Source organism: Lagenorhynchus albirostris, chromosome 1, assembly GCF_949774975.1.
Source record: "Lagenorhynchus albirostris chromosome 1, mLagAlb1.1, whole genome shotgun sequence".
Lineage (NCBI taxonomy): Eukaryota > Metazoa > Chordata > Mammalia > Artiodactyla > Delphinidae > Lagenorhynchus > Lagenorhynchus albirostris.
In genome coordinates this window covers 160,373,218-160,383,855 of record NC_083095.1, presented here as the reverse complement: position 1 = coordinate 160,383,855, position 10,638 = coordinate 160,373,218, and the positions used below count along the sequence as shown (strand labels likewise).

General features: G+C 55.3%; 1 protein-coding gene across 1 annotated transcript in view; it reads right to left on the bottom strand.

Annotated features, from left to right (window-relative positions):
• Nucleotides 1-102: 102 nt before the first annotated feature.
• Nucleotides 103-10,638, bottom strand: part of CEMIP (cell migration inducing hyaluronidase 1) — a 162,417-nt gene continuing 151,881 nt past the window's right edge. The window contains exons 25-29 of the mRNA XM_060157354.1: nucleotides 9,087-9,291; nucleotides 8,804-8,890; nucleotides 8,018-8,175; nucleotides 4,760-4,860; nucleotides 103-3,076 (exon numbers count right to left, since the gene is read on the bottom strand). Of these exons, the coding sequence (XP_060013337.1) occupies nucleotides 2,949-3,076; nucleotides 4,760-4,860; nucleotides 8,018-8,175; nucleotides 8,804-8,890; nucleotides 9,087-9,291 (679 nt within the window). The 3' untranslated portion in view covers nucleotides 103-2,948. The remainder of the gene's footprint in view (nucleotides 3,077-4,759; nucleotides 4,861-8,017; nucleotides 8,176-8,803; nucleotides 8,891-9,086; nucleotides 9,292-10,638) is intronic.

Below are 10,638 nucleotides of genomic sequence, written 5' to 3'. Positions count from 1 at the left end.
CAAAGGGAGGTTTCCTCAATCTTATTTTCTGTAGCTCTCTGGCTTAAAATGAGGCCCACTTTAATGGAAAACAAAACAAGCAGACGGGTGGATGATATCCTTTGTATGTTTACTATGGTACAGCAAGATCTTCCAAACCAGAGCCGATACCCTCTGCTGCAAGCAGAAGGCCCTGGGTACACCCCTTTCAAGTGGTCCAAAGGACATCCCCAAACATGACATTTAAGACAATTCTTCATTTCTCTGACAATGACTTCTCGAAGTGCACACAGAATAAATAAATAGAAAATATATCTTTGTTCATGGTGACGCCTACAAGAAATGTTTACAGACAAAACACACTATACATCTAATTCCCGAAAAAGGACCAGCTATTTCGGCAACAGGAAAAAGACAAGCGTTTCAGAGGAGTGTTTTTTTTTGTTTTTTTGTTTTTTAAAGGCCTAACTCATTTTGAGGCTTACAGACAGAAAGAACAACGAGAACAATTTTCTAAGCAGTAAGAAAATTTGTGCTACCAAGAACATGCCCAGACACGGGCTCTTGGTGAATGGTTTAGGAAGGAAAGTTTTATGCACAGATCCTGCACTGTTAGACATATGTACAACTCTGAGGATTTTCAAATAGGTATTTTTTTTTTCCATGAACTGAACCAAAGACAGTCAACATTCCTGGCCATCTGAAGTGATCACATCCTAAGTGGTTCACAGTATGAGACCCTTGCATTAAGAGTTTAGGAAAACTCAACAGAACTATAGACAAGAAGAACACGAGGTCATTGAACTCTCCTCCCCATGGCCTCTGACCTGCCTGGAAGAGGTCCTTCCTGGGACCCGGGCCTTTGAAGCTGCCAGGTCTTAAGCGGCAGAGTCCCACTGTCACGTCCTAGCAGCGAAAGACCTGTCTAGTGGGGGAGACCTCTTTGGCAACTGGCTCAACCTGGGCAGTGAACTCTTGGGCCGAGTCTCATTGGCTGCAGCTGGGCAGATGGTGCCAAGGAAGGAAAGAATTTGTGGTCGGGGCAGGAAAGGGGACGAGACCCAGAGCGCCCCTGGTGTCTCATGAGGGAGTATAAGCCACAGATAGAGTTTTCTTTCTCTGGAAGCTCTCCTGGCTCTCTCCAAGGTGGGCAAGGGAGAGAGCAGGTTATTAGGCAGTGACTGAGAGGGCCTGGGGTGGACCCAAAGCTCTTCAGATCCCGGAGCCACCTAGCTGGCTCACCGAAAACGTGTCTGCTGGGCGCGCCTGCAGACCTACAGAAGCAGGTAGCACCAGTGCAGTGACCGCAGCTGCCGGGCACCCGCTCGGCAGGGCAGGTAGTTTGAGCCAAGCGGAGGCTGCAGGACCTCCACAGCCCAGAGGAGGGCGCCCTTGTGCGAGCAGAGGACCAGGAGAGAAACAGTCATCGGCCAACTCTCTTTTCTATTCTGATCTTTTTTCCCTTCAAGGGGACTTGCCCCCATTTCGCGAGGCCACTCAGGCCGGCTGTTGAGGCAGCGTGGTGTGGCAGGAAGTGCGGAGAATGGGGCTCCCGTCCTGGCCCTGCCCTGGCCGTGTGGTTCTTCCCCAGCTTGGGGTCTCATGTGTCCCATCCATACAAAAAAGGCTTTGGACTAGGTGTTTCCTAAGGTCCTTTCCAGCTCTGAAACCCCAGGCTCACTGAGGTGTGAGTGTGTCCGTGTGGGCCTCCGCGAGGGCTCTCAGGGCCCCCGATGCAGGAGCTCCCCTTTCTCGACTTGACTCCACCCCCTCTTGGAGTGGTTGGTGGACCAGCTGACCCAGTGCTCTGGCCATAATGAGCTCAGCCCATCACCCCCTCTGATGCCCGCTTCTCTATTACGGGTGGCCAGCAAGTCGAGGGCAAAGGGCGACCTTGAAGTCACCCATCTTCGGCAGATGTGGGCAGAAACCACTCCAGAGGCTGCCTCATCTCCGCCCACCCAAATGCCCCTGCCCTTCGTTACTGCAGGAAGCTTCCTGACCACCTGAGCGCGTAAGCTCTTTCCTTCCTGGAACTGCCTCTGGCCTCCTCTTTACCTCTCTTGGCTTTCTCCGCTTGGCATCAGAGGTACACACACCCAACCACCTGTTCCACCAGACTGCGAGCCCCTTGCCTTAGGCAATGCTTCTCACCGCTCCATCCTGTACGCCCGGAGCACCCAGCATCATGGATGTTGGCTGGAAGGAACGTTCTCACCTATTGCTGGGTTCCGGGCACAATGTGAAAAGCCACAGCATCGCAGTTCTGGCATCTCAGAACTGAAAGGACCTTTAAAAGTCACCTAGTCCAACTCCCAACCTGGGTGCCAAAGCCTCCTGAGAGGTTGAACCCCTCCGGAGGCAGGCTCGCCCTTCTCCGAGGGTAGCCGGTTCCATCTTGGTGAACGGAAGACGGAATCCCGGTCGGCACACCAGCTCCGAATCCCGTGGAGGTCGGTTCTTGCTTACAGGAATGAAGATTTCCTTAGGACCCGGGCTCTTCCTCCTACACCGACCACCCTAATGTGTGTGCTGGAGAGCACGGGGATCTGTGGACGACCCAGCGCCCCCTCCAGGCTGCCTCCCAGCTGGGGCAGAGCTCCCGCCAAAGTGGACTTTTGCTGCCAGCGCAGCGCAGGTCTCCTCGTACGCTCCTCACACACACACACACACACCCCACCCCACCGCAGAGGCACAGATAGGAGAGAAGCACCCAAGAGGCTGCAGGAAAGAGAAGGTTTCCAGCATCAGCAACACTGCCCCTGGGGCTGCAGGTAGACACTTGAGTGAGGGCAGGTGACAGCACCAGGGGTCTCTGATACCCTCCCCTTGGCCCATCAGGGCTGACACGTGGCCTTCCCCGGCAGCTGCTGGACAGGGGCTGGGGGACCAGCCAGGCTGCCCCAGGCGGCTGCTGGGAGTCCACCGTCAGAGTCCACTGGAGGGCAGCGCTGAGGTGGCAGCGGTCCTCACAGCTGCTTCTTCCTCACCACGGGGACGGGCACAACTTGGAAGATTTTGGCATGGTGGTCCTCAGTGTCCAGAGTCACCCAGGTGGGCCGGAAGCTGCCCTTGAAGCCAACGAATGCCATTTTCTCTGAAAAGCAGTGACGTCACATGAGCAGAAACTTCACCAGAGCATGGCTATATGCCACCACCTTCCAGGCTTCCCCATCGCCATTCCCCTGCCCGTACCAGGCACCCCCTCCTCTAGCCACACTGGACTGTCCGCCCCCCGGGAAGAGCTTTGTGGCCGGTTACTGGTGGTACCCGGCATTGGCTTGTACGGGGCACACGGGGTCTCACCTGAGCCTCCCAGCCACCTGTGCAGAGTGCTCTCTGGTTCCCACAGGAGACCTCCCGGGAACCCCAGTCACCTTGGAGCTGACCCTACAATTAGCAGCGAGTCTCTGCCCGTCCCTGAAGCCCCGTGTCCCTGTCAAATAATGGCATGCATCTACGAGATTTCTGCCCCAGCTCCAACGTTCTGTGGCTTTAGAAGGGATTTCCGAGAAGTGGAGGAATTTGCCCAAGGGCACCTAGTAGATGGTGCAGCCCAGACCAGAACTCTAGGCTCCCGAGCCCCACGCAGGGCCCTCTGGCTCACAGCTCGGAGCTCGACCCCGTCCGAGGGACTTGGGGGTCCACGTCTACACTCAGGAACGGCCCAGCCTGGCAGGCAGCACACACCCGTCACCACTGGGAAAGTGTCCCTTGACGTATGTCACCTTTATGTTCATCAACTTTTGGCAACAGGGTCTGAATTTAAAGGACAGAGGCCCCCAAATGCTTTCAGGGCCAGGCTGGAGAAGGCGCTTCTATTTTCCTTGTGTTCTCTTTTGGCTCGTTTGAAGGACTTTCACTGTTCCTGATTTTTCTCTGAGAGCTGCCTGGGATAAGCGTCCCATATGATAGATAGGCTGCTAGCTTTGATGTGTTTTGCAGTCAGGATGGCATGGCCACTAAGGATGGCTGGCTTTGGATTCGAAAAAATAAGGATGCAAATTCTAACCTTAAATTACTTAACTAATTCTGTTTCTTCACCGTAAGTGGAAATAACAGTACCTGCCACACAGGTTATTAATGAATAACTGAGGTCGTTATTGGATGTTCAGCAGGGTGCAAGGCTGAGCATTACATGGTAACGACAACGGACATTATTATTATTATCTATCTGGAGCGTTGCTCGGCCTCGCCTCTCGACCTCCCCCAGGACTCTCCCATCACAGTCTGCAGTGCCGATAATAAAATGCTGACATTTCTGTCCTGGCTGGCGTCTTCCCTAAGGGGTCTGTGCCAGGCTTTATGGCAGAAGAGCTGTGTGACCTTGATTCTCAAATGAGCTTCTCAAATGAGAGCTTTGCCAACTGCAAAGGGCTGTACAAATGCTGGCCATGAGCTGGGAAGCTGCAGAAGACGTAGGGCCCCTGGCCGATTGGAGTAGCAGGAACTGGGTAGGAGGGTCAAACTGAGCCACTTTTCTGCTGATAACTTTTGTGGAAAAAAAAAAGGGCCACCTGCTGTGTCGACAGGTGAGCAGCTCGAGCAATTTCCTTCCGGTGTCCAGTCACAAGTTGGAATGCTATTGCTGCGGGGCAGGAATGGGGACAAGGCGGCCTCTTGCCCACACACACCTGCAGACCACTAGTTGTGTTGAGGATTCTGAGACCCCACCCAGGTCTGGGGGGAAAGTGGTCTGGTCTCAGCAGCGGGTAGCAGCAGCCTGCGCCCTGGGCATCTGGATTCACAGTCAGGGTAGGGCCCCGTCTACACCCCTTACCTTTCAGTTTGAGGCCCTTGTCTGCTCCGAGCTTTTCCAGCACTCGAGTCCACGGGCCTCTGGAGACGTATCTTCCCTTCGATGCCATGAGAACTATGGAGCTGAGCAAGAAGGGATGGATGAGAGGACTGGACGACAAGCTGGATGCGGGGGTTCCCTGGGAGGGATGCTGGACTGTGCCTCGTGGGACTCGAGCTAGCAGTGCCCAGAGGCCCGCCAGGGACTGGGGAAAGGCAGCCCCTCCCGCGTGCCGAGCTGACCGGCTCTTTCCATGTGATGACCCACATCCTGAACGCCCTCCCACACATCTGGCTGCGGTTGGTGCCCGTGGCCTTCTCTGCGCCTGCTCTCAGCTCCCTGCTGCTCCCTGTCTGTCCCCACAGAGGACAGAGCAGGTACGCAGAGCACCCCATCTGGGGGCCAGCACCTACGACAGGGCCGGGCACACAAACGACCGCAGCACGCGTCTCTTCACTTAAATATGCAAACCCTGTTTGAGCAGGACAAGATGGAGACATGGTGCTGGGAGAAGCCAGAGTGGGGAGTCAGCCTGTGCTCGGAGGAGGGTTAACCCCTTAGGTTCACACCCTCCCTCTCCGCTCAGGCAGGACGGTGTTACCGTTCCATTTTACAAAGCGGGTGAGGGAGGCAAATAGTTACCAAGTATCTGAGAGGACCTGCCAAAGGGGAAGCCGTGCCTGGTGCCTGGGCGGAGGCAGAGGCCTGGAGCAATGGGCATGCCCAGCCTGAAGGTCCTGACTTGCAAAAGCCCAGCTTGGGAGCAAAGTCTCCATTCCCCTGCCCTGGTTGCATTCAGGCCAAAGTGCTGGGAAAACAGCCGCCGTCGTGGTGGCAGACTCAGCCTGCTGGACCAGACGGCAGGAAGTGCACACCTCCCCCAGGAATAGAAACAGGGGCAGAGGCCCGACTGGGGCTTCTAGTTTGCAGCTCAGAGGAATCCTGTAACCACAGACCACAGTCCAGACATGGAAGAACTGTATAGGATTCTGGAAGCTGTTGTCACCCCCATTTGGGTCCCATTGGGAGCAGAAGGCAAGCTCTTAAAAGGCAAAGAGCTTGGGTGCAGTAGGAACAGAGGGGAAGTGAGCTGGGGGCTGCGTCTGGCTCTTCAGGGAAGCAGAGGGATTTGTGCCTGTTAAGGAGACAGGGAGCATCGCAAACACATCCTCAACTTTGGATTCGGGCTCTGTTCCCGTTCAGAAGAAAAGCTAACATCCCTTTGGCTCAGTTAAGCCTTCTTGCTGGGCTGGACTCAAACAAAGGTCATGCCCTCCAGACGGGGCTCCCAGGGGCGGGACAGGGAGACAGAGCTTCTCGTGCGCCCAGCCTCCTGACAGCACCCAGAAGCTGCCTGCACACTTCAGGTGTCCCTCTGTCTCGTATGGGCATCTCATGCCCTCCAAGCCCCTGACCCGTCAGCACGGAGGTCCCCACGGGGTGGCTGGGCAGAGACAGCCCCTGGGAACCATCCCTGAAGGTTTGGGTGCGAGCAGCGGCCTCCTTCTTGCCCTGGGACCCTGGGGCAAAGCTGGCCCTGTGGAGGGGGTGGAAGGGGGGGGCGGCCTGGCTTGGGCCTGGGGTGACAGTGGGGCAGGACCTGCCTTGCCCCATCCACTGCCGCTTTCCCGGAGGTCAGAGCAGGGTCTGGTGGTGCCCAATTCCTATCTGGGTACCCAGTGCCAACCCAGGGCACGGCTCACACCAGGTACTTGGCAAGGTGCACCAGGGCCGCAGCACGGGCTGAAAGCAGCCCTGCATGGGGTAGTCCCACGCCTCTCACCCCTGCTTCTAAGCAGAGCAGCTCCACATTTCAGTTTCTGATTCCAGGCTTCTGCATCCTGTTTCATTTCCAGAAAAAGTCCTTTGGCCCCAAAAGGCATGAAAACTAAAAATCTCTAAATGATCATGTATTTCCCCAAACTGGCAAATCTGGTCCTTCTGTATGAATCTGCACGTGAAAATGTCAGGCTAAAGAAGCTTGTGATGGGGGAAGAGAGTGGAGACAAAAGGTGGTTAAGCAAAACCCCATTCTTTGGAATCTCACATAAGAGTCTAGTTCAAGTCATGCCCATCGTGCGGCATCTCGGAAGTAGTACATTTGTTTTCGTCAATAAATATTTACCGAGCACCTCCTATATGACAGGTACCACGTTAAGCGCTTAGACTGTCTGCTATGCCAGGTTGTGGCTTTGGAGTGAATTCTCCACCCATTATACTAGGAATGTAAATAGGAGTTAGATATGGTCCCCACATCAAGAAGTCCATACCCTAGATGCGGGAGTAGATATGTCCACTGGTCCTATAGGTGCGGGGGGTAGGTAGAACTTTTTGGTTGGATTGGAAGAGACCTCGCCAAAGAGGTGATATGTGAGTTAGATTTGGAAGGTGGAAGGGGAATTACCAAAGATTTCTAGGAAGGGGACAGGAGGTACATGTATTTAAGAAGCTCAACCCCCCAGTACGGTGGGTGGATTCGCGAGGGGGAGGCTGGACAAGGGAGCCTGCTGGGTGACTGCCGACAGTGTGGGTGGCAGACAGGGAGGCCCCAGACAGAGCAGCGATGCGGAGGATGCCGCAGGATACCTAGCAGGAGAGCAACGATGCAGGTAGGGTTGACAGGATGTGGTTATAGGGCGTGGTGGTGGCGAAACAGAAGAAAGACAAGAGCCCCAGCGCGATGCCCACACTCTCATCTAGCTGCCCGGATGGAAGATGATGGTTTCACCAAAACGTGGAAAGGGGAGTGACTGGTTTCGGGGGTTAAAAAAAAAAAAAAGAAATGAAATGATGAGAATTCAGTTCCATAGGAGACATCCAGGTGGCATGGTCCAAGTTGCAGTTGGATTAAAAGTATCTGGTGTTTCAGAGGGAGATCTGGGCTGGAGATTCCCAAAAGCCACCAGCATTTGGATCATACTGAAAGTATGGGAGGGGATGAGCTCATGCCGCGAGAGTGGGTCATGATGGGGGCACAGGGCCAGGGCAGGCTTCCCACTTGTAGCTGGGTAGACCGTCCGCCTCAGCCTGACCTACATTCACCGTGGCCCTGGCTCCATAGGGAGAGGCCCCAGGCAGGGAAGCTTCCCAGCCAGCACCCATGATGTGTGGGCAGACCGTGGCCACGCCCCAAGCCTTCCCAGACCGGACTGTGCTGAAGGTCTCGGGGACAGGGAGGGGGACGCGGGCGGGGGTCTGCGGCGCCACTGGCCGGTGCCCGGAACAGAGGCGCACGCTCACTTGTCGGGGATGGCCAGCACGTAATTGAAGAGCTGCCACGGGATGCCCTGCAGGATGGCGGTCCTGAAGCGGGCTTGGCTCACCACGCGCCCTTGTCTCCCGTCCATTACCACCACCTGGATGCCGTCCTCCGAGCTCGGGTACTTCTTCCCATCCACCTGCAGACGACAAGCAGCGCACAGTGTGATGCAGGGGGTCCCAAAGGCAGCAGAGCCCCGAGGTTCTCCTGCCCCGGGGGGCTCCCACGCAGACTCTGAAGACAGAGGTCACCGGTGCGGCTCTTCAAAGCATAAAACTCACTTCAGTCGGTTCCTTGCAAACCTCTGTAGTGAGCTGAATGACGGCCTCCCCCAAAGATACGTCTATTGCAACCTGTGAAAGTGACCTTATTTGGAACTAGGGCCTTTGCAGAGGTAATTAAGTTAAGGATCTTGAGATGAGGTCATCCTGGATTTCAGATGGGCCCTAAATCCAGTGGCAGATGTCCTTATAAGGACTACAGGCAGAGGGAGGTGTAAGGCTCTGACACATGGGGGAGAGACCATGTGAGACAGAGGCAGAGGTTGGAGGGACGCCGCTACAGCCAAGGAACATCCAGGGCTGCCGGCAGCACCAGAGGCTACAAGAGGCCTGGAACGGACCCTCCCTCAGAGCCTCCAGGGGGAACCAACCCTGCCAGCACCTTGACTTGGGACTTCTGCCTTGTGAACCGCGAGAGGATAAGTTTCTGTTGTTTTAAGCCACCGGGTTTGCGGTCCTTTGTGGGCAGGGGTGAGGGTTGCTTACTTCGATGTAGGCAAAGTCGTTCATGAGGTGGAAGAAGCGCTGCTTGGCACTTTCCATCTTCACCTCCAGGAAGTGGTCCTTGGTCGTCTGCAAAGTAAACAAAACCCAGTGTGGCCGTCAGGTTTGTGGAGTCAAGTGTACGGCCCGATGGGTGGTCTTCCCCCTCACTGCCCCCGACCCCCGGTCACGGGAGACGGTCTAAGGAGCGGAGCAGATGTCTGGAGAGGACGCTGATGGGGTCTGGGCCCCCTCGGAGGGCCCGGGCTCGCTGTCGGCCACTCACCAGCTGAGAAGCAAAGAGCTTCTTGGGCATCGGCACGTCCACGACGGCCCTCTCCGCGAACTTGGGGTAGGCTGTGGCCGCGCAGTTGCTGACGCCGGCGTTCTTTGGAAGCAGAGCTTTAATCTTTATTCTCTCACAGCCTTTCACAGAGCAGAAGGCGAACTTCTCTCTCTCGTTCTGAGCTTTCAGCTTCAGGAAAAGCAGCCTGTGCACAGGAGCAGAGCGGGTGGTGTCCCTTTGGTGTCCACACCCCCCTCCCCCACCCCTCCTCCCCCAAAGGCATTTACCCAGAACTACGTGCTGGCCACAGTGATTACAGCCGGTGGGCCCTACAAAATGGATGTGTCTACCGCAAGGTTTTTTGGGGTTTGTTTTTAATTTTATTTATTTTTGGCTGCGTTGGGTCTTCGTTGCTGCGCAGGGGCTTTCTCTAGTTGCGGCGAGCGGGGGCTACTCTTTATTGTGGTGCGTGGGCTTCTCATTGCGGTGGCTTCTCTTGCGGAGCACGGGCTCTAGGCACGCGGGTTTCAGTAGTTGCAGCACGCGGGCTCGGTAGTTGTGGTTCGTGGGCTTTAGGGCCCAGGCTCAGTAGTTGTGGCTCACGGGCTTAGTTACTCTGCGGCATGTGGGATCTTCCCGGACCAGGGCTCGAACCCGTGTCCCCTGCATTGGCAGGTGGATTCTTACCCACTACGCTACCTGGGAAGTCCTACCACAAGGTTTTATGTGGTTGGAGAAATTAAAAACCAATGCATTGAAGAAAAAGCTAACACTGACACTTTTCATTTTCTGAGCACGTACTCTATGCCATGCTATGCACATGCCGTAAACTGACATATTATCTCATTTAATCCTCAGACAATCCAGTCCAGCAGGCACTGTTATCATCCCAATTTCTCAGATCCCAATGGCTCAGAGAAGTGAAGTGACTTGCCAGGACCACACAGCACAAAGGGGACAGAGCTGGGATTTTCCATCCCAACCCTGTGCCTGGTGAGGAAAATGCTCACCAAGGGAACGCGTGTGAATGTGAGGAGAAAGTGGGAAGCAGAACTGGGCGGGCCATCTGGTCCCTAGGGCTTGGCTGTTTTCAGCACAGGAGCCCAGGAAGCCCAGCTGGGATGACTTCCTGAAGATGCCCTGCTTCCCTCTCAGGAACACCTCCACTTTGTTTGAGTTCCCTTGAGTGGCTTTACGTTTCTTGACATCAAGCAACCCCTGAATAGAATATAGTGTTCATGTGGAATAACTGCTGGGGGATCTCTCGCCCCGGCTGAGAACAGAGCTTCTTCCTCTGCATTCCATGCTCTGCATGGGGCGGGGGAAGCTTTGAGCTGCTTAGGAGGAAGCCCGTTCAGTGGTGCCTGTCATCATTTCTCCACCAGAGGCTCCCACACAAGGTCAGAAACCACCCCAGGGGACAAGGTCATGAGCAAAATCCCGGAAAGAGACCCAGAGACTCTGTTCCTAGGGCTTCTGCACAAGACTATCAGTATTCAGGTTTCCCCGCTGTCATGGTATATCAAATTATCCAAACTGGAGGGCACTAGAA